At 46.6% G+C, this 27,880-nt stretch overlaps 1 protein-coding gene across 2 annotated transcripts in view; it reads right to left on the reverse strand.

Moving 5' to 3' along the window:
* The window catches only part of CHM (CHM Rab escort protein), a 1,673,681-nt gene that overhangs the window by 1,505,863 nt on the left and 139,938 nt on the right, over positions 1-27,880 (reverse strand). For both annotated transcript variants that reach the window (XM_069612935.1, XM_069612936.1), the window contains exon 2: positions 14,741-14,807. In XM_069612935.1, coding sequence (XP_069469036.1) covers positions 14,741-14,807 — 67 coding nt within the window. The remainder of the gene's footprint in view (positions 1-14,740; positions 14,808-27,880) is intronic.

The following is a 27,880-nucleotide window of genomic DNA, read 5'->3' on the forward strand; positions in this document are numbered from 1 at the left end:
GACCCAACAGCAACATGTGAACAGTTAAACTTTACAGCACCTCTGTGTGGTTCTGGAACTTAAGTCTTGGTTCGGGGGGCGGGTGTTTGATTGATTACCACCGGCCTGGATGTGTTCTGTGATTAGACTGTTGTAGGGAGCGGAGGCTCCAAAGCGTTACATTACTTGGTGATTCTATCATATTACTCACAGCTGCTCTTACTTCATACATCTCCCTGCTGCGGGTTTTCTGGTTGTGGTTGCTGCTGCGGTTCTTGTTCTGGCGGCCGCTCTGGTCGAGGGCTATTGCGTTCCCTTCTCTTTCTTCCCTCGGCGCTCCAGTCCCCTTCTATATGGCGCTCAGCCCAGCTCATTTCGCAGGGAAAATTAGATCATAGGGAACATTATGGAGCCGTAGCTGTTTCTTGACCATCTCATAGGACCTTCTTTGTGTTTGTATGTTTGCAGAGAAATCCTGGTATATATGTACTCTATTTTCTTCGTATTGCAGCGTTCCTTTTTCTCTGGACAGTCGGAGTATTGTGTCCCTATCTCTATAATTTAGACCCTTGCCGAACATCTGCGAAACCCCGACTATGGGAATGTTATTTCTACGTGACCTAGATTCAAGATCCTCGCACTTGTTCTGGGTTTTGCGCAGTTCGGTTTTGAGTTGGGCTATGTCACGGCCATGCTGTGAGATCGTGTCTTTTTGTGCTTATCCTGTTCTCTGCTTCCGTAATGCGCATACTTTCCTTTTCCACTCGTGCTTTCAGGGATCCAATTGTCGCCACTATGTCATCCAACTTAACGTTGACAGCCAGGAATCCATTCTGCACTATTGTTGCCAAGCGGTCTAAGGGGTCTGTATCATGGCTGTGGGATGTTTGTGGCTGGAAGCTGGCAAAGGAGTCCATTGGCTTGTCTTTTTTCCACCTGCGCCCTTCTTCTCAGTGCGGCCCATGAGTAACAAATACCACTTTAGGGTGGATTGTGCTCTCCCATGTATATATGTCAACAGGAAAAAGTTGTCCCCTCTCCCATTTAGCCAATTCTATACAGCCCTCCTAATTTTAATGGGGGCATAAACGTGTTCCTTCCTTGTCACTTATTGAATCAACACTAGATGCTTAGACAAGGGGACTACTGGGGAGATCTTCACATAACTCTGCGGATGGCTGTGGTCTATATCCTTACTTACAAGTCATGCCGAGGCCACTATTTATTAAGGCTCTATATTTGCTGAAAAGAAGTATGACCATATGCAACCAACTCTAATGGAAAAACAATTTATGTAGTGAAAGAAACCACATTATATAATACAGGTGTGTAGTGAGCAATTTACAGTGACACATATATACAAAGGTGAAACAAAATGAAAACAAAGTATAACAATATTGCACTTTAAATCCTTAGTGCTAAACAACCGGTGTGCAGTGAGAGAATAAGCCTAAATCCAGCCTAAATATTTCCTGCAACGTATTTCGTTTGACATATAATCAGACAGAGCAATTATTGGACTGTATGCAATATCACATGAATCTTGAGGCTAGGCTTCCTCGAGGGTTAGTGGTTTGAGCAGAGTGTTCTTAATAGTTCTCACAACTTCAGTGCTCAGGGTTGACTTTTTAGGGTCTAAAGCTTTGGACTTAAGGGATATCTCTGTATTAAGCCTTCGGTGCTTAGAAGTACTTGCCCAGTACTAGGCACCTTCTTCAGGGCGTCCAATTGGTAGACCCTGTGTGAGGGAGCAGAGAAATGTGAGGTTACCTCAGGTTTGTGTAGCGGATAGTGCATCTTATATTAATTCATAAAAACGCTCTCTTTACCGGCTGTGCTCATGGCGTTGTCGGTATCGTGATCCCAAGTCTCTTGGGGAGTCCAGGGAGGGTCGGGCACTCGCATAGGACCTATGGCAGACGGTATCTGTTGGTAGGCAGCACGGAACTTCCAGGTGTAGTCCTCAGGGCCTGTGGGGGTCTGGGGTGGAGCGACAAGAAGAGGAGAGAGGAAAAAGAAGGGTCAACTCTTGTGAATCCCCTAAAGTGAGGGGGGTAATGGTTGGAGTGCCGGGCGGGTGGTGACAGATTACCTGAATCCTGATATCTTGGTATCTGTCTGTATTGCCGCGGTGCCCAATGTGCCGACTTCCAGTGGTTATGTTTGATTTCGAAGCCGTTGCTCGGAAGCAGCCATTTTGCTGGTGCGCTATCTTCTATGCAGTCAAAGTATCTGTCTTTGAAAATAAAGCGTATTACTGGTGTGTATAAGTATGAGAGATGGAGGGATAGTTTGTATCTCTCTCCCTAATCCCGTGACCTATGTGCGCGGAGACAGGGGCTAGGGCAATGAAGCCGTGTCTTACCAGTTGAAGGGACACCTGGGTCTGTGTACTCCGTTTGTGTCCGTGTGACTTGTCTGTGGCTGTCGGAGCGCCGTGCCGGGGTTCTGTGCGTACAGACGCCTCCGGGTAGTCATGGTGACCATTGTGAAGGAGATGGTTTCATTGGTGCCCTATCATCGGCCAGGGGCTCGTTACGTGGGGTACCTCGTGATTGGACACCGCATACTCCCCGAGGTGCGTGGAACTCCTTGGTGTGACGCGGGAGTGGGCGTACCTTAATGTGTTTTGCTCCCACGGGTGAAGACGTGGGAGGCTGCACCAGAAATGTGTGCGAAGGTATGTGTCCACGTCTGTATGGCTAATATGGATTGTGTGTCTGAGTACGTGGATCATGTGGACACGTCAACCCATGTATCAAAGAAATAATTACGGGATCCACTGGAGGTCTTGGCCGCATCACTTGATGCCGGAAAGGTGAGGGGGGTGGGGTCTGTCCCTCAGTGTGTGGGTCACCCGGCACCCCTTGTGGCCAGTATTGCTTATGGCAGTTCTTATCTGTGCTGTCTAGCCCTCTGGTCATCGACGGGTGTGCATATAGTTCTGTGGACATGAGAGATCAGAAGATGCTCGGATGAAAGGACTCATTTAAACCATGGTGATATGTGTCTAGCCGATGGATCCATCTACTCTCGATGCAGAAGGCTTTTCAAGGGGTTAGGGCCTCCCTTTACTTTCTCCAGTACCCCACAAAAAAGATCATTGTGTGTGTGTCTGGTTGCGATGAAGTGTGTCACCAAAGGGGCGGTTGTGTTCTTGCACCTTATCCTTGAGCGGTGTTCTGAGATGCGTAGATTGACAGCTCTCATGGTCTGGCCCACATATTTCATGCCACATGGGCATTGAATACAATATACCACACATTTGCTTTTGCAGTTCGTGTGGTCTCGGAGATGCCATTCACGATGACCTATTTGAAAGGATTTCAATTTTCCCGTAAACCTGCATGAAGTACAGTTGCTGCAAGGGTAATGACCTTGTAGTGGTCGTAGAACTCTTTGTGATTGGTGCCTCAGGTCAGTCTTAAACAGAGAATAGACCAGGGACTCCTTCAGGTTCTTACCTCGTTTGTAAGCAAAGCGAGGGGGTGGGTCATCTGGTAAATTTAATTTGGCTATGTGCCAATGTTTCCGTATGGTTTTCTTCATTTGGGATGTATGTAATCCATGTGTGATGACACATGTCAGCTGATCTTCATCTCCTCCGGCTTGTCGTGTTGTGTTCTCTTGTTCCAATAGTGTGTCTCTGTTCGTATACAGGGCTCTTTTAACTGCTTGTTTGAGTGTATGTGCTGGATATCCTCTAGTCTTGAGTCTGATGGAAAGGTCGTGGGAGTGTTTCTTGAAATCATCCTTGGATGTACAGTTCCTCCTGATGCATAGAAATTGACCGTACGGTAAGTTGGCTCTTGTGTGGCTCGGATGATTACTGGTGTAGTGCAGTAAAGTGTTGTGGTTTCCGATACAGGTCACACTCTAGTCTCCCGTTTTTGTGCTGGATCATCAAATCAAGGAATGCAATTTTATTATTGCTGTGCTCCATCGTAAATTGAATGTTCTGGTCGCAGGTATTCAGCCATAGCCAAAACTGTTTGAGGTTGGTCTGATCCCCCTTCCAGATAAAGATGACATCATCAATATATCTGAACCAGGAACTTATGTACGTCCTCCACTGGTTGGTCTGTGATAGTATATGTTTCTCTTCAAACAAAGCCATATATAGGATGGCCATGCTCGGTGCAAAGGCTGCCCCCATAGCCGTACCCTTTTTCTGCAGATATATTTGTTCATCAAAGGTGAAGTAGTTCTTGGTGAGGGCTATGGTCATTAATTCAAGAATGAAGTGGTTTGGGACTCTTTGTTGTAGTGTGTTTCTAGTCAGCCATTCTCGCGTGCATTCAATGGCCGCTTCTTGAGGGATATTTGAGTAGAGGGCTTTTATGTCCATTGTGACTAGGATATCTGTTTCTGGATCAAACTCTTTGCCTTCAAAGATCGTAATCGTATGTTTTGTGTCCCGTAGGGACATGTATATATGACTGATGCCCTGGTGTCCAGTATAAGATTTCAATAGTTAGAAGGGAGGGTGGTATTGCAGCCTTTGCCCTGCCACCCAGCTCAGGGTGTGTTGCAGTACAGATGGTGGGTTGGCTCCTGCCTCGCCTCCGGTGTACAATCCCTTCTTCTGGGCTGCTGTAATTGAGCTCCCACGGCCCCCAAATGAGCGTTGATTGGGGCCAGAGGATATACTATTGAGCCGCTGTCCTGTAGGGTGCCCCTCACCTCTTTAATGCTGTGGTGGACAGCTGCATCTATATCTGGGCTGCATCGGCCGTGTTGTTGCATTTATCCCCACTCTCACTGGGGCCCAGGTACTCTATTTTCACACAGTTGCCAGCCCCCCAGCCATGTCCTTTCTCAATTGCGCATCAAACAGTGCTTGGCGATTCACTTACTTCACCAGCATTACCTCAGCTGGACTTCCGCCGCAGGGGGGGGGTCACGTCTCCAGCGGGTTCGCAGTGCCGTCGGCACAGCCCCCAGCAGGCCCGGAGAGCCGACGCAGGTCTGTGTCCCCAGGCAGTCTCGCTCCCACGCAGTCGTTCGGATCTAGCCTCTCCCTCTGAGGTGGGGATGTTCGTTTCAGTGTTTTCTCCCAGGAGAAGGGCAGCGGAACAGTGTGTTGCCGCCTTTCCGCAGCGCCTTGTTACGGATGAGCTGCCCCTCCCCCTGCTTGGCCCGCCCGCAGTATCTAGCTCCAGGCTCACGTAGACAATGCGTGGAGCCCCGCAGGCGGCCGCGCCGCAGCCCCATGGTTGCTGCAGCTTCCACAAAGTGTTTCTTCGTGGTCTCGGGGCGGACGTGCTTCGTTTCTTCAGGGTCTATTCCATGGACCTTCCGCCGCAGTATTCTGTGGTTCGCTGTCCTCCAAATTGGAACTGGCAGGATATATTTAAAGTAAGGATTTCAAATGAGCCGGAGCTCTCCAACTAGGCGGCCATATTTGACATGCGCAACAGCGTCCCCCCACCCCCCAGGCCTTACAGTTATTTAATAAACCATCCTGCAAGGTGTCACATAACAGTCTGTGTTATTCTTCTGACCCACTACAGTACCCACTTGAAGGGTGGCCTGAGCCTCTTTCTCGCTTCCCCGCATTCTTTCAGCTGGGAGAAGGCACCCATATCATGCATTCATTCATTTTACTGATACTACACTTCACGTCTCTGAAAATATAGGTAGATGCCTTTCCAAGAGCCTCTACAGATTCCATGCTCCCTGTGAACCAATACTTATGCTAGGATTGAAAGTATGTGTACCTAGACCAAAAATAGGAACGAGAGGGAGAGTAATGTCCATAAAAAGAAGGCAGGCCAACCACAGCAGACCATAAATGTTCCTAATTACAAAGGATTTCTAAACCGAGGTTCCTGAATTTTAATTATTTACTGCGACAAAGTCATATTATGTGAACCCAGTGGGGAGGACCTGGAAGCTCTGGGAGCCAAGAGAAGCAGCCAATATTTGATAAGACCTTTTGTGGTGGTGCATGTGTGATCCTCATAGTCTAATCACCATCCCCATAGGTAATTAATAGCACAGCAATACTAGATCACATAGCCCCCTTAGGAATTGCACCTCTCAAGTGGGTGATAATTGTAGGTGCCAAAGGGGTAAAAACTCAGGCCCGGCCTAACCTTGGTTCCAGCTGCACAGTGGGAGCAAAGTTCAACTCAAGCAGGCATCAGAATGCAGCATTTTTACCAGGGAAACACACACTGGATCGAACATAATGGCATACTCATCGACGGCGCACAAGATGCTCCACAATGAGCAGCAGAAATGGGTATACCCAATCACTCACAATGACAACAATGAGAGCAGTCCCTGCACTTACATAGAGGCTTTGCACTGATATGAGCGATACTGAGAGAACTTCCTCCTAATTCTAATACGATGGACCAGTGTTTCAGTCCCCATTTGGTTCTGTGTGATAATGTCCCCTAGGAAAAAGTCACCAAGTCAGTTTTTTTTTCCCTGCACCCCATAAAGGTTCTAGGACCGTTACAATTTTCGATTTATACTCCAGTCCTAGAATATTTGGGGAACGTGCTGGATATTCATGGGAGTGGAAATGTCACCCCTTGGTGACTTTTTGAAAAAAGGGTTTAAAAGTCTTTGGACTTCATGTGCCAGAATGCACTTTTCATCACCTTTCACCTTCCTTTTTGGGTGTGGGCCACTTGCTCGCTTTACTTGTTGCCTTCCCTCACGCAGCCGCATCCCACCAGCTCGTCCGAGTCTCTATCACTATCTCTTTTTATCAGTCTTACCAGGCAGCATTGTGAGGTCAGCGCATCCGTCCTTTGGCATAGGGATGAGGTCAGGGTCTCGCCACCTGCCACTCTACATCCTTGGCATCAGCACTGGCCCCAAGGGAACAAGCAATAGTCTGGACCTCAACAGCAAGGTCCTGTCTGCCTGAGTCCAACACATAGGAGGAACATCTCTTGTGACACACTGCAGCCCTTGCTTCTCACTGGGCCAGTGTCGCTGCACACTGTCATCCTCTGGATTCACCTGACCGCTCCCAGCCTTTTGGTTTCTCAGCTCCATACAATCTTCTCAGCTTGTTTTTGGTGTTTGGGATTTGAAGAGGGATCCTCTGCCGGTCTCAGCCTTGCAAACTCCCTCTTGCTCTCCCAACTATATCTGGCCTTTCCTCACCAGCAGCTTTCCCTGTGTGATGTTAATGGGTAGCATGTGTGTGATTAGGGTTGGGTCTGCCTGACCCTGCCTGACTAAGAAGTGTTTCTGTCTGTCTTCTGTGTTTTAGTGGGGTTTTCACCGGTAATCTTCACCCCCTACAGATGGCCTCTTCTTCCCAGTATTGTGCGCAAATGGGGAGGGCAGATGTTGTGTGTTGGGAAATACCCCAAAAAGACAGAGGGTTGTGTGGTTGTAGATAATGGGTGAGAGGGGTATACCGTGCCTCGCCTAGGGTATTCCCATGAGAATGACCCCGGACTCCTCTACCCAGGTGATCCTCCCGCACTGGTCCACCCAAAGGGTCTGGATCCAAAGGCGACGGCTGTGCCCTGGCCACCCGAATAGAGGATTCCTGGGGTCCAAATGGGAGAATACTCCTAGGTTTCTCACAGGTATTAAGTACACACTTTTCTTGCCTGCACAACTCAAGGTGTACCACAGAGACACAGTTCCCCTCTTCCACAACCCCAGGGAAGCATGGACTTGGCTGAAATCTCAGATTTTGTCTTTACCTGGACACCAGCCACCAGGAGAAAAGCCAAGGCGAGAGCCAGATCAGGGCTCGTCGCCCGTCCTCTTTGAGACACAGGCTGTAGAACACCAGGCAACAGTTGAACAGGTCGCCTGATGATACTGGCGCTCACATTGGTGATTTGATTGGGGGATATTGTTCACAGGCGGCCCCTGGCTGGGGACTGAGGCTTGCACTGGCTGCTACGATGGACACCTCACAGATTGTTGAATCTGTTTTCCTGTGTCTGTTTGGCGCTGCATTAGGGGGACAGGTGCTCCAAGTTGGGGGTGGGGTGAAATATGGGCAGGGGCTTGGGTGAAGTTCTTATTGTTGTTGTGTTTGTCTGTTTGCTATGCTTTGGCTTTGATATGCAGAGGGGGGCATGGATGTCGGGTTGGCCTGTTGCAGGGTGGGCGGGCTTATAGACGTGGTCCAATTCTTAGTACAAATTCACAGGGAATAGCTATCAAATGGGCTCTGTTCCAGTATAAAGAGGAGGCTTGTGCTACAATTTCTTAACGGGCATACACTGAGTATCGCGCTCCGACTGAGACACACATAGCTGGGACAAAAGAACCAAACTTTACTAAATGACCTCCAAGCACTTATTCTTCACGACCACGTTGCTACATGGGTGCTGGGTGGAGACTTTAATGAGGTCATGGATCTGAGTAAGGACAGAACCCACATTGGAGTAGGAACTCAACCCTCCCCACTAAGCTGCGGTCCTTTGCCACAGCCATGGGACTGGTCAATCTATGGAGAATGTTGCATTTTTCCCAGTATGATTACCAATTCCTTTCGAGGGTGCATCCCGCCATATCATGGATCGACTACTACTTTGTTTCCCATAGCAGTGCTCATAAATTGCTCTAATCGAAATACCCGGCCAGAGCGATCTCGGATCACTCCCCACTTCTAATTGAGCTCAAAAGTGGGCATGCAAAGCCTACTGCGATGTGGTGCCTAAATTCATACTACTTGGGGACCTCCAAATTTGTGAAAGAGTTGTCTCACAAGACGACAGGGTATTTCACGATAAATGAAGGGACAATTGATAGTCTGGTCACCCTGTGGGAGGGCTTCAAGGCAGTACTGAGGGGAGAGGCACTGTCACTGGTGTCCGCGAAGCGTCAGCAGCATGTACAAAGGGTGGAAGAAGTAGAATCAGCGGCCATTCAGGCAGAGGAAGAATTTCTCGCTTCCGTGTCCCGGGCTTCACAAGAAGCTCTGTCCACGGTACAAAAGGCACTACGAAATGTGGCCCTGGACAAAACCAGAGAGGCCCATTGGGTCCGGCAGAGACATGAATCTGGGGACAAGGCGGGGCAAACACTGCATAACTGTCCTCGGCCGAAGGGCTGGGGGCCTTCGATTCAGTGGTTCTCCCCAGTTTTACAGCAGAGCAGGCACTGGGGTTAGAATTGGACATTACTGTGGAGACCAGGTCTCGCTCTATGGGGATCCTCTTTTGATCTATATGAGCAACTCCTGGGGTCTCCCGTCATGCAGTGACTAATAAATTGTGGAATATCAAAGGTTTAGTGGGCTCAAAGTAAAATGCTAAAGTTGGTTTTCTTTCCTTTACAGGGTGGGGATAGAGCAATCCTGCAGGACTGCCCTTAACCAATTCTGGTCTCTGGTTTTAAATGTCTGGGTAGTCACGTGAGCCAGTGCCTCTGAGAATTTCTCTGACTTAACCCTCTCTCTGTGGTTGACAAATTTAACCTAGACATGGTGCACTGACAGGTTCTTCCACTGACTCTGCTGGGCAAAGTGTCCCTTTGGAAAAAAAAAAATGGACACCCCAAGTTTCTTTATGTGCTACGAAATACTCTGCTCCCCATTCCCAAAGCAGTTTTTGCCACAAAAAAAGGGGAGGAAAGCAGCCACGAAACGTTGCAGCACTCCGTATGTGAGGGTGGAAAAAGGCCTGCCCAATCTTCAGCGATACTTCTGGGCTGTGCAGCTCGGGGCTGTGAATGACTGGTTACATGGAGACCCCAGGCTTCCTCACATTGTGACAGAAAAGGGATGGATGGGAGGGTTGCCACCAAACAAGTGTTATACGGGGTCGGGAAAAGAAACATGTCCCTGCCACTAATGCTGTGGCACACTTTTCAGGAATGGTCAGAGGCAAACCAACACACAGGATAGGGACGTAGGCCGACTCTTAACAAACCCCTCTGAAACAACGCACTCTTACCTGAGCTACAATATGTGAACGACCAGACTATGAGACAGTCATCAAAAAGAAATCCAGGGAGGTGGACAAGATAAAAGACATAGATAGTCTGTGCAAGTTGAGTAGATAGAGAGTACTCTCATCAAGGATTTGATAGGAGCAAACCCAGAACCTACTCAACAAAATGGTCGAATCCATCGTTGAGGAGATTTACATTGCAATTAAGGCTCAATATATTGGGGACAAAAGAATATATGAACAAGTGGAACAGAGCTGATCACCAAGCCGAAGACAAAATGTGTAGGCATTGTGAAACAGAAGTGGAAACAACTCGGCACCTACTGACTGCTTGCACAGTTTTGAAAACCCTCTACATCAAAGCTTACGGAAGGTGTGTTTCGCACATGGAGAACATAAGCAGGGATCAGTTCTGGTCAGACTTGATTGGGGCAGAATCTATAGTTCATAATGCTGCAGCTTACCACATATGGCTAAAGGCGACGAAGCAGATATGATCTTAAAGAGGTCTCCACATGCTAAACCCAGACCTTATAAGCAGAAATGTGCCATCATATCTATACATATAGATAGAGGTTTTGTCTTTGTTTGTAATTTTTGACATTGATGAATCTCTTTCTTCTTTACCTCTCTGTGGCATTTGATACAGTGGATCATGACATACTAGGCCGCCCGGGGGTCCCACTGGTGTGGTTTGATTCTTTACCTGCCGAACGTGCACAAACTGTCTCCTTTCAGGTCTGTCTTTCTTCTTCCTATTCCATTCCTTGTGGTGTTCCAAAAGGGTCGGCGTTGTCAACGCTTTTGTGTAATCTCTATGTTTGACCTCTGGCAGACCTTATCTCAGAGTTTGGAGTACTCTTTTATCTTACGCGGATGACACGCAACTTGTGTTTTGTCTCGACTCGTCTACAATAGAGCCCCCCGTAAACTCAGAGACTACTTGTCAGCCACAGGAAGCTGGATGGCATCTAATTGGTTGAAGCTCAACAGGGAAATTACAGAAGTCCTTGTGTTTGGTTCCAAAACGGCAAAAACCACATGGAGCTCTTACCAGAATCTCTATGTGATTGCCGAGTGCTTCTGTAAAAAGTCTGGGTGTTAGGCTCTTCCCTACTGGCTCTCAAGAAGCTCATATATCGGCAGTTTGCAACTCTGGTTTTGTTAAATTAAAAGTGCTGCAAAGGATTCACCCTCTCCTACCTTCCGACTGTCGTACAAAGGTGGTCACCTCAGCGATTATGGCATCATTGGATTACTGTAATACGGTCTACCTGGGACAGCCACTGTATCAGTTGCAGCGGCTGCAAGTGCTCCAGACTTCTGCGGCGAGGTTGGCTTTAGATGCACCAAGACTCACCCCTTCTGCAAGCATGATGCAGCTGCTTCACTGGCTGCCTCTGAAAGCTAGAGTTGAGTTTAAGACCTTTGTATTACTCACCGAGCTCTTCACAACACTGGGGCATCCTACCTGAAAAATAAACTGGAGTGTTACCACCCCACTAGGTGCCTCTGCTCATCCTCCCAAGTGCTATTAAAAGTTCTGCGCTACCAGAGAGCTCGGTTGGGTGACCGTTCTTTCTCGGTTCTTGCCACCACCTTGTGGAACAAGTTACCGGCTCTGCTATGTGATATTGGAGACTATCTTCAGTTGCACAAAGCGTTGAAGACCTATCTTTTTAACACTTCTCATGATGCTGCATAACTCCTGGACTGTCCGCCCTTCTCAGTGCCTAGATGCCTTCAGGCCTTAGTCTCTGCTCTGTACGTACAGTACATTACATTGCATAACTATTGTCTTCCCAGGGAGGAGTAATAGACATATGCAACTGGCCCACACAATGGATCTCAATTTAGTTCACTAAAAGAGGCACTGCGATGCTCACCTCCAGAAGCAAATCTTTTCCCCGAGTGCATTGTTATCAAGGTCATCTCCACTCTTCATCAAGTATTAACAGCGTTTGGGGCCAAAGAGCTGACCCGACTCAGAGATAGGTGGGAGCGGGATGTTGGGCCGCTGGATCCAGAGGAATGGGTTGAGGCTCTCATGTTTTCACGGAAGGTCGGGATAGCTGCCAGACTCCACCTTAAGTTCAAAATATTACATAGGGTATATTACCCACCGACGGCACTGGTTCATTGGGGAGCAGCAGACAGAGATACCTGTTTGAGATGCAGGGAGTACCTTCTGGGAGTGCAAACAAATCTGAGTTTTCTGCAGGAAACGCATTCACAGGCTAACCTCCCTGCTGGGCTCTCAAGAGCCCTGCGACCTGAAGTTGGCTCTGCTTTGGATCTGGGGAGAGGCAGGGTTCACAAAGGTGTTTCTATCTGTAGCGCTAGTGCTGGAAAAGAGGATCATTGCAGCAATGTGGGGCTCGGCGGACTGCCCATGGTTCAGCTATTGGCCTGCTGAAGTGGACAGGTGCACGTCCCTTCAAAAGGTGAGTTTATACTGCTAGGGGATGATCTCACAAATTTCAGGTCTGCGGGCTGTGGGACGGGAGGGGAAGGTTAAAATGTATTATTGTGGTCTCGCACCCCATGTTCTGTTGAGGATGAATGACTATCCTTGTGGAATTCTTCCTGCGGCTATATCAGAGTTTGATGACATTCTGATGATGTTTAACCAATCATTGGCACATTTTTGTGGTGCCGTTATAATTTTAAAAACAAAAGGTTATTTAAAAAAAGGAAATCTCAGCTTTAGGGTTTCGAACCAAGCTTTTACTGCTTCAGCAGGGCAGAGCATCCTTTCCTGTGTTGGAGCAATAAATAAATCATTTAAATATGTCTCTGATTCATCTGTGTGTGAAAGAAACTCTTGCCTTTGGGGAAATTGCAACTTTGTGTATATGTACCCCTTAAGGCACCCCATCCTTAGTTGAAGGCATGTGGCAGTCCTCTGCTCTGAGACGAGGACAAAGATGGGGTGACTATGGGATCCTCCCCATAGCACACTTAGGCCCATCATCCACTAGCTTAGGTATGCACCAGTCCCCCTGGGTCTTCCCGCTATATCCCCACAGCTAGGCAACGGACTTTGTCACTCTTCCCCAATACGTTTTTTAAATTATTTTAAAAGATCAGATTTTTAATACCAAAATCTTTAGTCTGTCAGTGTCTAGAGATATTTGCTCAACAGAGTGGGAAAATAAATGGGCTCTTCTGTTCATTGCACTTCATAATTGGAAATTGGAGCAGCCTGGAAGCCTTAAAGTGATGTATACTTGTATTTGTTGAACATTCCATGCCTAGGGCCTTGCTTTAATTTATTTGGCCTTTTATTAGAAATGTTTTAGTGTAGATGTAAAACAGCAGGGATGTGCTTTTTGGGGGGATTAGTTGGATTTTAGTGAGAAGAAAATTCATACAGATACATATTCTCTATGTTGAAAATAGAAATGTAGACATATTTTGAGAAGTGTTCTGAGATGTGCACATATGCAGAGATGGTTAGGATTATTAAGGATTTAATGATCGAGAAATTATTTTAAGTTCCAGGACAGTGTCTCAATTGGGCAAATGTTTGGAAGAGAAAACACGACTGTAGTGTAGCAGTGTATATTTCTAAGATTGAGGTATTTGACGTATGTTATGTTATTGTTCATTTGTATAGCGCCTTATATAACATTGGTATGATCTCAAAGCGCTGTGGGTTGAACGCCCTGAGGGACTGTAGTCCAGGTCAGTGGAGAGGGATGGGTGGCAAGTAGTGCTTGGGTGCGCTTAGTAGGTGTGCAGCCAGTGCGGTTTACAAGGTGTGTAGCTGCATTCTGATGCTAGGCGTGGTGCGATGGTTGTGTGATTAGTAGAGTGTGTGCAGCAAGGCCGTAGACGTCGGAGTGTGCATTCTGGCGGTGGTGAAGCGTGTAAATGGGATTATGTGTGCAGCTAGGCCGATTTATTCATGGGATATAGCTATGTTCTAAAGACTGTTGGGGTGTTCATGGAGGTGTGTAGGTATGTGTGCAGCTAGATCGAATTTGATCGAGGGGTATGGCACAATTGAATATGATTTGTAACATGCCTCACCGCCCTGCCGGCAACCATATACCTGGATCTACAAGAGTTTTTGTCTGGCGATGTTCATTGTTTACTCAAGATTACATTGCAATGATGCAACTACCTTCAATGGTTATTGAATTTTAATTTCTAAAGGTGGGTATATTCTGTCCCTTTGACTGCTGACAGAGGAGGTGGCATATTGTTACTAACAATCAAGAAGAAGCAAATAACATTTTTCTAGAACTGTCAAAAATCAGACAAATATCCCCAGAAGACCACAACACAGCAGTTAAGCATTTTCAAGGGGTTACACATTGAGGGCACTTTTCATGCATGCTCCATAGATCACACAGTTTTGGCTTTAAGAGCTAAGTTAATTTAAACATGCTGTTCATTCTACATGAAAATGTGTATGGGCAACATATGCAATGGTTTTCTATTTCCAACAAGCATCCCTGGCCATTACGTGTTGGCTATTCCAGAGTTAGAGGACGATTGAAACGTTTCTGCTTCTCTCTCAAAATGAGGACCCCGAAATATCGGTGCATCTGTTAGCCTATTCTCCCATCAATAAGTTTCCAAACTCTATTCTCTTGATTAATTTCTTCTGGGCTAATGAATGATTGTGAAATATGTGGAGGCTGTTTAGTAAGAAATATATCAAATCAACATTCTCCAAACACGTCAAAGAAAATTAGTTAGTGTAGATGTGTGTGTTACCAAATGAACACAGAGATTCAAAAGAAGAATACTACTAAATACAGTTAGTAATCAAGCTGTTCATCTGAATATGAAGATGTCAAGGAAAAGAGGAATTAACATAATATAATGCACCATGAATAAAGTTCATCAAACAGGTAACTTACGAATCCACGTGCAAAACACTCTTCCCAATTCTTGAACACGCAGCTGCTATAATTGATTCCGGCAACCCTGGAATAGAAGCGAGAAGTAAAGCCTTAATACTGTGGAATTCGTTTCAACAATTGAATTACTGGAAATAATCGATCTAATCTAAAAAGATATAAAACTAGGATATACATTCTGTTCATATTTGCTATTCTGACAAAAGTAAACATCCTTCTCCAAATCAAGGGAATTTAAAGGAGCTGCACAATTGATACAAATAAATGTAATACGTAAACGAGGGCATCTCTATTGTGCATCAAAGCATTTTTCTGCCTGATGGAGAAGCACAGGGTTGCTGGACGAGTTAAGCTTTGAGGTTTTTACTGAAATTTGTCTTGGTATGGATTTCTATGAGGAGTGTGCGCCATCGATACAACCTTAATTGCTCGCCTCTTTTAATGTTGGGGATGCAGATTACATTTTGAGTGATTGACTTTGATTGTTTGGGGGTATAGTTCTGCATGGTGTTTACCTTTCAGAAGATGAAGAGATGGATCATAATGGCGTTAATAAGGAGGTAATGAAGTAATATTGACTTTGGGGAGCTGTACTGCCATGGCATTTCTTTGTATAAGCTAAATGCTGGCTGTAGGATTTTGTTCCCCTTGTTGGCTTGAAGAATTTTCATTTATCAGGTTGAGACAGAATGTTCAAATGATGTGGGCTTTATGGAAAGAACGATGTTTGTGACTAGTTGGTGGAGGGAACATGGAATAGCACTTGTGAACGTTGAGAAGAAGTGGACTTCTTTTTTATATATTTTATTGGCGTTCACAATGCGTTCACAATGCATCACAACAGGAACAGTATTCATATGTTAAATACTCACCAAGGCCATTCTTTGTTATGGACCAGCTAATAGTATTAAAGGAGAATGTAAGAATAATGTATGCATAGCAGTGCCGACGAATGGAGACAATGGACCGCTAAAGAGTAAAGAAACCTGCAACCCAAACTAAACAGGATAGATAGGCTAAACTAAAGACGATGAAGGAGGGTGGGAGGTACGGAGGTTGGGGAGTTGCAATACAGTACCTGTCTGAAAAGAACATTGCCTTTCCCATGAAGAAAACAACAGTGCCAAAGAGCAACCACATACCAATAACATTGCATAGGTCTGCTAAAATATAGGTAATGCTAAACATATAACGCATTGAAGTCCTACCAGATTTGCTTGCCAAATCCAAAGGGTCCCTTTGTTGGTGGGATAGATTCCTTTTACTTTAAGTACCACCATGCAGGGATTTTCCAGTGATCTAAGTCAGGATGGCCACTGGGTATTAGCAGACAACCAGACTCAAACGTAAAGTGCTGCAAAGGTATATGTGGTATTGGTGTATAGGTTGGGGCCAAAACAACAAATGGGTGGATCAAGGTAACTAACAAGTCATCAACTGACCCCTCCAGGGGGTATTTTCTCATTTCGGTCTCTCTCTGCCATTGTGGTTTAAGCTATAGGCTAGCTGTCTGTGTGCTTTTCTAGTGCCGATTTAAAGAGGATTCCTGAAACCACAGTTGTTTATGGGCTGCTTAAAGGGAGTGTCACAGTAGTTTTAGGTGGAGAGGGAGCTTGCTTAAGCTAGGTTGATGACCTCTGGGAGATTTGGGGCTCCCTACTGCAGTTCCCAGACTTTCCTTGGTTCCGGCCACCCCTATCCCGTTCACCTCTCTATGAGCGCCCTCTTTGTTGCTTCGCCACCGGTGTGTTCCTCCTCCTGGCTCTATCGTCTGCCTAGGGCCAATCGGGTATGACCCTCTCATATCTCCCGACCTGGCTTTCCCTTCTCCTGCCATATAGCATTTCCAATCTCCCCACTCGCCTACTGCCTCCTTCCAATATATTTTAAATGGCTTAGTTTGCATTTCGTTTCTGATTCTGGTGAATGTTATCAGTCTGTACGCTCTACCCACTGTTGATCTGTTTATGATGCTTTATGTTTTTGTATTCAGTTAATACCTGACTGATCCAAGTTAGTTGGAAGTCAGTGGCTGCATGGCTTCATAGAGACCGATATTCACCTATCGGGCCTAATAGGTAAGTTAGGAGAAAAGGGGTTTTTCTATGTAAGCCAATGCGCATTCAAATAAACAGTCCTGAGAACTTAGTTCCCAGTTATGTAATGATTGTGAGGTACACACTTGTTAGTGATTACACATTTTTATGTTTTAATTCAATTATTCCACATTCATCATAAAAGAGAAATTCTTCACTTAGTATCATTCCTTATTGAACTTGTGCGCATAGTGACATTTTAAGTGAAATTGTGTCATTCTTAAGTAAACTTGTGCCAACATTTCTCTGCTAGGAGACACGTGCTATTGTATCACCCTTTCTTGGGCTTTGTCAATATTGTTTGGTGTGTCAAATTAGATTCATAAGATACATTCTCTGCAAACGTTTTTGATACAACACAGATAAGTTTCATCGGTTCAGAAAAGGAGGGTTTTGTTTCTTGTAGTTCCTGAATGACCAGACCTCCGCGGTTCTTTGATTTTGAGTGGGAATTCACTATTTTGGGGTCCTGTTTAGAAATGAGATGGCAGCAATAGCATGCAATCCATCTTCTGACTCATGCCACTCTTGGTTCACTTGTTCCTGTCTTTAGCTGATTATATCCATCCCTTGTGGGAATCGTCAGGGACCCTGCGTTAGCTGTCTTCTCTTGGACGAAGCCCCAAGCAGAAGACAGCTAACACAGGGTCCCTAACGCAGGGTCTATCCTGTCGAACACTACACACCAAAAAGGATCAAAGCTTCCCATGGGGCAAAAGCAAATGAGAAATAGATCAGTTCTTCCAATGGAACGTCCAAAGGCCAGCAGATCTTAAAAGGTCAACTTTATACATTCTGACCAGCGTACAGTACTGGTACAAAGTGATAGCTACATTTTCTTTGCTGTGCAACATCCTAACATTGTAATATTCAGTTGATATGAATTTATAGTGTTTGTGTTGTTTTGAGGTTCATTATTTTCTCCTGACTGATTTGGCACTTCCACACTTTCTCGATATATGATGTGGCGTTATTTAATCACCAATGATTTTCTGGTCCTCCTCAGAAGACATGTTGAATCCTTTGCAGCAAAACAAGGTCTCTCCTTTGTATTAGACGCATACAAATGGGCCTAACTCTTTAAAAATGAAACCAGTCACTATCATTTTTTATATTTACGTAGACTTCGTTTCTATGCCTTTTCTTCACACTATCTACTTTTAGAAAATCCACTTTAAATTTGCAGTACGAAAAAAAAACACAGGCCAAAGATTCGTTCTCAAATGTTTCAGCAACAATATAAAAATCAGTTTGTGTTTTAAATGCCTGTGTGGCACCACGTCCGACATAATATCAGATTTAATATCAGATTTGTCACAAACGTCGACAGTTCTGATAAAAGGAGGAACTTAATATGTTAGTGTATTTTTCCTATTATCAACGAGTGTGTGCGTATCATTATTTCATATCATAAGAAAATACTTTTACAAGAATGGTTTTGTCTTAATATATAATGTGCATAACGGTGAAACGCAGTGCGTGTGCTGATATGGTATGCTGTTGGATGCTGTTGGATCTGTTCATTTCCTCAGAATTCTAAGACTAATGTTTGGCTATTAACCTTAAAAAAGTATTACATGACTTACGAGATCTCACGAGGACGGACACTCGAGGCACATGTAACGCAATTTCATTCTGAAACATTTTCAGTAATGCCAAACGTGAACTGTGCATTTTTAAAAAACAAACGTTCATAGGATTTTATTTCAACTTGGGCTCGAAAGGTGTGCTGTGCAATGGTGTTGGGGGGGTCCTACAAATGTGCTTTTATAGCATAGAAAACGTGGAGAAATATTTAAAAACACCTTTAAAATGATGGTCATTTATTTTATTTTGTAGAATTGCATCATTCCAAATTGCAGTAAACCTCTTCAAATCAGTTTACATAAATACAATACAGCTATATTTAATGTAACGGCCCTCTCTACTAGAACATTCAAACCACAGTATTGTGTTCATTGCTCGGTGATATATTTGTAAAACTGTATTAGAAATCTGAAATTGATGTTTCCTTACACTATACTTACATAAGATAAACATAAAATAAAGTACTTACACCACTCCCAGCATATCGAACAATAAATAATAGATTTCTCTGACAGGGCTTTGATGACCTGGCAAAGCCCGAGTGCTTTCAGCCAAAATCATATGAAACCATAAATCACTCTATTTTATAGAACATTTCAAAATGGATTCCTGTTTTCTACCTTGAAAATCATTTCATGTGTTATTTATAACTAGCAAAGACTAGAATGGAAAGAAAATTGAATAGAACTAGAACATTTACTGCGACTGCTTTTCCAAAGACTAACTTCGCTTTATGCAAAATTAGACCGAATTACAGACAGGTGAAACTTGTCAGGACAACCGTTTTGGAGAAAGACTCGACTTGTGTTTTATGACTGAAACGTCCCTTTCTCTAGTCCTCCTAGAATGCAGTAGAGGTCAAACATAATATGACCTCTTCATGGTGGAGAGCTTAAATTATGAATTTATGGGCAATTTAAATAATGGAAATGAAGCGCCGAGACCACTGAAAGAACAGCAACATCTTCTGATTCTAAGACGGTAAGGCCCACCTAAAAGAAAATTGGTTGACCGTTCAAATTGCACGTGAGAAAGAACACGCACTGTCAAAGGCCAGTATGCAGTGTCTGTGGAAGGATTAATGACACTTTAGCACTCCCCATAACCTTACGTTTTATGTTTTCGGGCAAATATTGAACACCATATCACCTCATGATCGTGGCATGCAGCAGAAACGTTACATCAATGCAATGGAGAACAATTCAAACAATACTGTGATGAATCCTATGGATCCCTCACTGTACCCCCACCTAAAGTCGCCTGAGTGGACAAGGACAGGCAGACGCTTCCGGATCCTGACCTTGGGGGTGGTGTACCGCGGGAGGATCACCTGGTAGGAGACAGGGCCCAGGGAGGTGAAGGGATCCTGTGGGATTGGACACGGTATCCTCCATTGAAAGGGCACCTTTTATATAGACACCGAAACATACAATGGCTTGTCATTACAATGTGTACGATGCCCATGTTAAGTTGAAAAATATGGGTGAATGGAATGTAACATCTTTAAATATCCCATTTAAGGAGGAACCTGTTACATCTGAAATAACTGAACATCCCCCTTGCTCCCAAAGGCATGGAGAAAGGAAATCTGTAAATGGTGGCTTGAGTAAACTGCCTTTCCCTACTGTGATTAAACATGATAAAGTACCTTTTCAAAATTTGTAACGAAAACATTTCTAAAGTTAAGAATAGTACATTTCTACATAGAACTGATTTGGTTTCTTGGGACCCCAAGTCCTATAATCCCAGGAGTACTGGGACAAAGAAGTTGGCTGAAGAGCAGTACAGGGCTTAAGATCAGGAAATTAGGCTGAACTGCCCGCACCTGAGGGAGGCTGGGGGGCTTAAAAAGCTCCCTCAGGTGTAGGCCAGGAGGAGCAGTCATGGTCGAAGAAGTAGTTATAACAGCAGTAGTACTTGCTGGGCCAGAAGGAGGTGACAAATGAAGACACGTTGCTGGTGAAATCCACAGCCAATGAAGGAAAACAGGGACTCGGGGATTTACCATCCACTTATTCCAGTTTCCAATCCTGAGTTGGTCCCCCCTCAAAGTCTGAATTGCAGAGGTTTGGCGCAGCAGAAAGTGTGAAGTCTGAAAGCTTTCCCGCAGGGGAATCCAATTGCAGAGTTTTTGCAGCAAGAAGTGTGCAGCAGACCGTGCCTGGAGGCTGGCATACTCCGGGGGTCATAGTGAGCAGAACTCTGTGCCTGTGGGGTGGAACCGAAGGCAGCATGCAGAGAGAAGCCTGCCCAGTCAAGAAATCACCCGTAGTAGAAGCCCTGCAGCCTAGAACGGAGGCTGAGGAGCCGGAGAGTGTTGTTGCATGTTCTCAAGCCTTCCGGCAGTGCAGCCGGGCAACTGTAACCAGTTGCTTTTCACTCGCAAAGAAGCAAAACTGACCAAAGCTGACCGGAGCGTATCAGAAAGCAGAGTGCAACAAATGTAGCACTCGCTTTAACAACGTTAAGAGTGGTCGGGTACATATAACAGTGACTGCAAATCAAATACAAGCCTGGGCAAAGACCTGACAACATTGTATCTTGTTATCCATATCCTGAACCTCTATAAAGTAAGAAAGAAAGTCCAAACACGCATTACCTTAAGCCAAGAGGTGAACAAAATTTGCCCTCAGCAACATGAGACTGAAATAACTTACTTTGGGGAATAACCATTACTACCAAAGAGAAAGGGGCTGTTATGACATTGGTAAAGGTGAAGCTTGTATATAAGCGACTGTGATGTGGGAAACACAGCTATCACTTATATGGTCAAAAGTAATAGAGGTGGCTGATCGGCCACCAGGGGGCGCACGGAGAATGCCGTGCCCCGTTTGAGCTCGCCCCTCTATGGTCCTTAATACGGTCTGAGCCCCCACTTTGAGGACCCCCCCATGGACGAGAATCAACACGGAGCCTGGTGAAGGTCCCCCCCCCGTGGCAAAAACTAGGGGAAAAACGGAAGGGTCTTCACCCATAAACGACCACCTGAAGCCGGCCTCCCTCCCTTCGAGGAAATCGAGAGTAGCGAGCCTGACGCGGGCCCGCCTGACTGACGCCCCAGAAGTTCCTGGCCCCACGACACGCGCGGCCTCACGCGCCGAAGCACTGCGGACGCGCAGAGTGAGTCTTGTGTCACCCGTGCCCTCCACCTGGATCGGCATCGCTGCCCAACGAGAGACACCCTTGATTGCTGCCGGAGCCCGGAGGACTGCCTGCGGCCTGCGGTGGGCCCTGCCCTGCGTGGGCGCAAACTGTGGGGAGAGGTAGGAATCGAGTCCCACGGAAGGACATCCCCCGCCCCCGAACATTGTTCCGAATCGGGACTCGCGGGCAGAGCCCTCGGAGAAGCTGTCGGGCCCGAGCTTCACTGCGTGCATCCCGTGATCTACCATCAGTACGCGCGGGATCCCGCAGGGCCCCATGCCCTAACGCGGGAAGTCTGGGGAGACGCCTCCAGCCCTACGATCCGCTCTGGGCTCGGCTCTCGCCTGCCCCCCCGAGTCCTGCGTACCGGCCACAAAATACCGGAACTCTACCTGGTTCCCCTGGGGCCCTTCGACCTCCGCTGTCCCCTCATCCAGGGCAGTGAACCCAGCCTAACGACAAACGGCCTGAGAGGTGGGCCCCCAACTCCTGGGGCGTGTGCCCTCCTCAGCCGCACTACATACTCCGGGCCTTCCAACATCAGCAGGGGAAATACAGCCCTCCCAGCCGAACTCTCCTCAATCAATAGCACAGGGCCCTAAGTGCTGCCTCCTCAACGCATCTGAAAAACTGGACTTCCATGCCCCGGAGCAAGTTGGCTTCACACCCCACACATAAGGTACAAAACAAAGTCGCACTGTACCCCCAGGACTCATATTGTGGCGCAGAACCTCACCCGTCCCTCTTCCGGGCCTGGGGCTAGCTGAGTCCTGCTCCGCGGTCTGTTGGCGCTCTTCGATTCTATGGACATAAAACTGAAACTAGCCAAATTCAAATTCAGTCAGCCCTCTGGTGCACCCCACCCCCCATCCCCCCGTCATGGCGGCCAAGAACGCAGAAGAAGCTTTGACAAAGGGAGATATCGCTGACCTCCTCTCAGAAATGAAAGGGATGAGGGCGGACATTGGGAATAAAATTGATAAAATCACGAACAGAATCGACAAAATGGAGGAGAGACTTGAGGAGGTCGAACACAACCAATCCTCTTTAAGCACGCTTGAAATGCAATTCGACCACCGCCTTGCGGAAATTGAGAACAAGGAAGATGAACTCCGGTTAAAAGTTGATGATTTGGAAAATAGAGAACGCCGGAACAACATACGCGTTTTCAGCATTCCTGAACTTGAAGGTGAAATGGGAACGCACCTAAAAGAATCGTTACATGACATCCTTAAACTACTATTTGGAGACGAGGGAATAGATGAACCGAAAATCGATCGAATTCATAGAGCGGGGGGCAAACCAGGAGGCCCGAGATCGGTCTTGGCCCGGTTCCACAATTACGCGGACAGGGCTCGGATTCTTGAGAAGGCCAGACTTGCACCACAGATCTCCCTGGGAGGGTCACCCATTGCCATCTTTCAAGACCTGTCTTCCCTTACATTGGCACTGCGAAGAAAGTGCCTACCGATTACGAAACTTCCCATGGACAAAGGTATCAGATACCGATGGGGTTATCCATTCTCCCTCTCTTTCGACTGGGAGGGTACAGGAATGAAGCTGACCTCCGAAAAAGACATCGCCAATACCATAACAGATCTACTGGGCCCCCAGACGAACGGAGCCCACGCATCAACACAGAAAAACGCTGAGGGCTCATGGCAAATTAAAGGCCCTCAAAGAAGACGGATGCAGGGCTCCAGGAAATTCCAGAGAATGAATGCTTCTTCAGATATGGAACATTAACTCTTCTACCGTCTAGGCTGCCCACCCTATTGTGACATTTCATCGGAGAAGAAACAGTGGGTGAAGAGTAAACTGCAACGAACCCCGAGCCGAATTCATGCATGAACCACGTGAAATAAGGTACAGGCCGGGTCCGAGGGGGGGGAAATGTTTTCGAACTCGAACACACCTGGACGGAGAGCTACCGTTGAATCAGTCTAGACTGATGCTATGGAAAGCCTCATGCTTCCGGGTCTCATGTGACACGAATTGGGGGCTCAACAGTTAAAGTTAAATGACATTTTATTGACTAGTGGACCGAATGTTGTGCGGTTCACACTGGTGGTTCGACTTCGGTCTGGTGATCTTAACCCGACTGAATCGGATGCCGCAGATGAAGATGGGTGCGGGTGGCCCCACGTTGGGCTGCCCTGTCCCTGGAGGGTGGGGGGAGGGATGGGAGGGAAATGTTGCAATTTTGTTGAATATTTGTTTACAACATGGGTCTGAACTGCAAAATGTGATGGATCTAATCCAACTTTTCCTTAATAGCTAAGGACAAACATTGAACTTATGGACAAAAGAAATAGAAGCGGCAGCACGACAGGCACAGAGACCAACAATATCAACGCTAAACATCCGCAATGACAAACACACTTAACACTGATTGTTTACACATATGCACACTTAACGTTAAAGGCCTAAACTCCCCCACAAAGCGCTCCCTTGTGGCCAGAGAATTTAAGCGCTCTAAAATTGATGTCCTTTTCATCCAAGAGACACACTATCTCAGGGGCACGGAAAGGACAATCCCGAGCAGAAATGTTGGTTTTTCTCTGTGGAGCTCAGGATTATCCAAAAAGGCAGGGGTGGGGATACTGATACGGAAAGGCCTTCGTATGTCGACTCAGCACGTGGGTCGACGTGGAAGGGAGGACAGCAGTTATAACAGGGACCATACAGCACACCCCCGTCACCCTGGCCACAGTCTACGCCCTCGAACCAGGGACAGAAAAGATTCCTTCACAAGGCGGTTGACAAAGTGTTCCAAATGGCACGGGGACACACGGTCTTGGGAGGCGATTTCAATTTGTGGATGGACAGCTCGCTAGACAGGCAAAGTAAGACCAACTCATCCAAGCCATCCCACACGAACGACGCATCAGAAATAAAGGCAGCCCTCACATTGTCTGGTCTAACAGATAGCTGGCGACACCTCCATCCCACAGATCTTGGCTTCACCTTCCGTTCTGCCCGGCATGAAACTCTCACACGAATCGACTATTCTTGTCCGAAGGCCTTCTGCGGGAAACCATTGTTGTAAACATACACCCAATATCATGGTCGGACCATGATATGGTGACGGCAGAAATATGCTGGGCAAACCACACAAAACGAACCACAAAGTGGAGATGCAACTACTCTTTGTGGAAGGACACAGTGTTTAGAGAGGACTTTGAAAATGAAATCGAACAATATTTTATGTTAAATGACACAGGGGAGATCTCAAAGACCACAGTGTGGGAAGCAGCCAAGGCCACCGGGAGGGGCATCCTCATCAGAGAAGGTGCCCGCAAAAAGAGAGAACGATCCTTAATTGAGAAGAATATTAGGGAGAAACTATATCTGGTTGAGAAACAAGCCCAATCAAAGCCGCTTGAGCGAACAAAATACATCAACGAAGCCAGGGAACTTAGAGAAGAACTCAAAGTCTTGGAAATCGGCAAAATAACACAAACCCTACAACACCTAAAGCAAAAATTCTACGAAAAAGGCGACAAGGCGGATGCCCTCCTCGCTGCAAGACTGCGCGCACAGAGAGCCGAGAGATGGGTGGATACCATAGAAAGGACCGACGGTACACTCCTGGACACTACAGAAACATCTCCCCAGGGGATCCAAGAAGCTTTTGCCTTCTTCTATGAAGATCTATACATGAGTGACCCGCCCTCTCCACCGAATGCCATAAAGACATATCTCAAAAATGTAAAACTACCTTCACTAACAACCGCAGAATCCGAGGCGCTCGATGTCCCCGTCAGTGAGGAAGAAGTTGCTGATGCGATTAAGCAGCTCAAAACAGGCAAGTCCCCCGGAGATGACGGATTCACCCCAGGTTTCTATAAATCGTTTTCCACATATATTGTCCCATTCCTAACAGCTCTTTTCAACGATATCCTCGATACAGGCAAAGCACCTCCCTCCTTTGAACAAGCCCTCCTCACTGTCATTCCGAAAGAAGGCAAAGACCCAAAATTCTGTGGATCGTATCGCCCCATATCGCTTCTTAACATTGAAGCCAAAATTTACGCAAGAGTAATAGCAGCACGTATAGAAGTCCACTTACCGCGACTGGTGAACCCGGACCAGGTTGGTTTTATATTAGGAAGACAAGGTGCTGACACAATGAGGAAAACGCTCCACTTGATTCATGAAGCTCAAAATATGCCAGCAGACCCGACCCTTCTCTCCTTGGACGCTGAGAAAGCTTTCGACAGGGTCGATTGGGACTTCCTGGAAAGGGTTCTCGTCGAGGTCGGCTTTGGCCCCAAGCTACGCCTAGCCATAAAGGCACTCTACACGTCCCCGAGAACATCAGTCTCAGTCAACGGTGGCTATTCTAGATGGTTCCCCCTGGAGAGAGGAACAAAACAGGGATGCCCGCTATCTGCCATCCTGTTTGTCCTGGCGCTTGAGCCTCTTGCACAGAGACTGAGAGCAGACCCCGGAGTCCGAGGGATCAGGGTCGGGGACAAGGAATACAAGCTTGGCCTCTACGCCGATGACATACTGCTACATCTTACTCATCCGCTTGAATCGATTCCAACGGCCCTGAACATCATCGAGGAATATGGCCAGATGGCGGGCCTCAAGATCAACACTAGCAAATCCATCCTCCTTCCGCTCGACAAGAACAAAGACTCCGAAGTAGAGAGATTCGCTCCTTTGGGAGTGAAAGTCAGCCTGACCACCCTACGATATTTGGGCATCAACGTGACACGTGACTTGAACACCTTATACAATGCCAACTTCCCTCCTATGCTAATGGCACTCCGAAGTGACATGGCAAAATGGACCAAACCTACTATGTCATGGATGGGGCGCCTAAACGCCATCAAAATGGTGATCCTACCCAAAATTCTGTACCTGTTCCAGATGTTTCCCATAAAAATACCCAAGGAATTCTTTTCTGAATTGACGAAGTCCATGATGACCTTCCTATGGCAAGGCAAAAAACCAAGAGTCCCGAAATCCCTTCTGTACCTCAAGAAGGACGATGCGGGAGTGGGTCTCCCCAATCTCGAAGCGTACTACAAAGCGGCCCAGCTGCGAATATTGATCCCACATCTGAGACAGCAAGCAAACCTACACTGGATAGACTTGGAAAACTTCCACCTCCGCCCGTACATCGTCGGTGAATGGCTATGGGTCCCTGGACCCCGGCTGCGACGCAGCATCCGGAACCATCCCATACTCGGAACCATTTGGGCAATTTGGAAACCAGACAGCTCCATGAAGAGAATCGCAACCTGGCCTTCCCCTCTGGGACACATATGGGTTCCAGGGATTCGAGACAATATATCTGAACCACTGAGCTACCAGTCCTGGTACGAAGCCGGCCTGGAACGAGCAGGGCAACTGTGGAGAAACAAGTCCTTCATATCCATACAGGACCTCGAAGACGCACTCAACATAGGCCCCCTATCTGTCTTCCAATATCTAAAGCTAAAAGGGGTGATGTCCCGAGAAAAATGGAAAGATCAACTACAGAGGGACCTTACACCCTTTGAAAAAATATTGGACACCTTCGTAGGCACCAGAGGCTTGATAAGCTCCATGTATACCGCTCTGATATCAACGGATCTAACTCCCTCTACCAAACTGCGGGAAAAATGGGAATCCGACTTATGTGGACCTCTCCAGGATGAGATGTGGCTACGCATATGCAGAAAAACGACCAAAGTGTCAATATCATGCCAATACAAGCTCCATGCAATCAATCAAACTCCTGCACAGGTGGCAGTACGACCCGCTACGCCTGGCGAAAATGTATCAAGGAACAAATCCACATTGCTGGAGGGGTTGTGGACAAGAAGCGAACTACTGGCATATGTGGTGGGGCTGCAATAAAGTTCAGGCCTTTTGGGACGAGGTTCTCAGTTGGATCAAGGATCTTGATCAAGAGGAAAGAGAGAAAGACCCCCTATTGATCCTCTTCAGCCTTTCTCAAGAAGAGGACACAATCCTAAAAGCTCCCAAGATGGTCATAGGCCTCCTAATGGCTCCAAGAGCCTGCCTCACAATGACCTGGAAGAGACCATCCCTCCCCTCTAAGGAAGAATGGGTGACCGTCGCCCGAACCATCTTCAGAATGGAGGTCCTGACCGCTGCGCTACATGGAAAAGGTGCCTCTGCCGAAACAGAATGGGCAGAGTTCAGTGCAAAATACGCGTCATGAGAAAATTTGTGCATAATGATGTAATACCATCACAACAATCCACTCTCCGCTTGTCACTGTCCAAAGGTCTCAAAGTTCTCGGTCTGTCATGCGTAATCCTGCCATATAAATGCTAGAAGGAAAAGTCAC

Source organism: Ambystoma mexicanum, chromosome 5p (genome assembly GCF_040938575.1).
Source record: "Ambystoma mexicanum isolate Mex_15411 chromosome 5p, UKY_AmexF1_1, whole genome shotgun sequence".
Taxonomy (NCBI): domain Eukaryota; kingdom Metazoa; phylum Chordata; class Amphibia; order Caudata; family Ambystomatidae; genus Ambystoma; species Ambystoma mexicanum.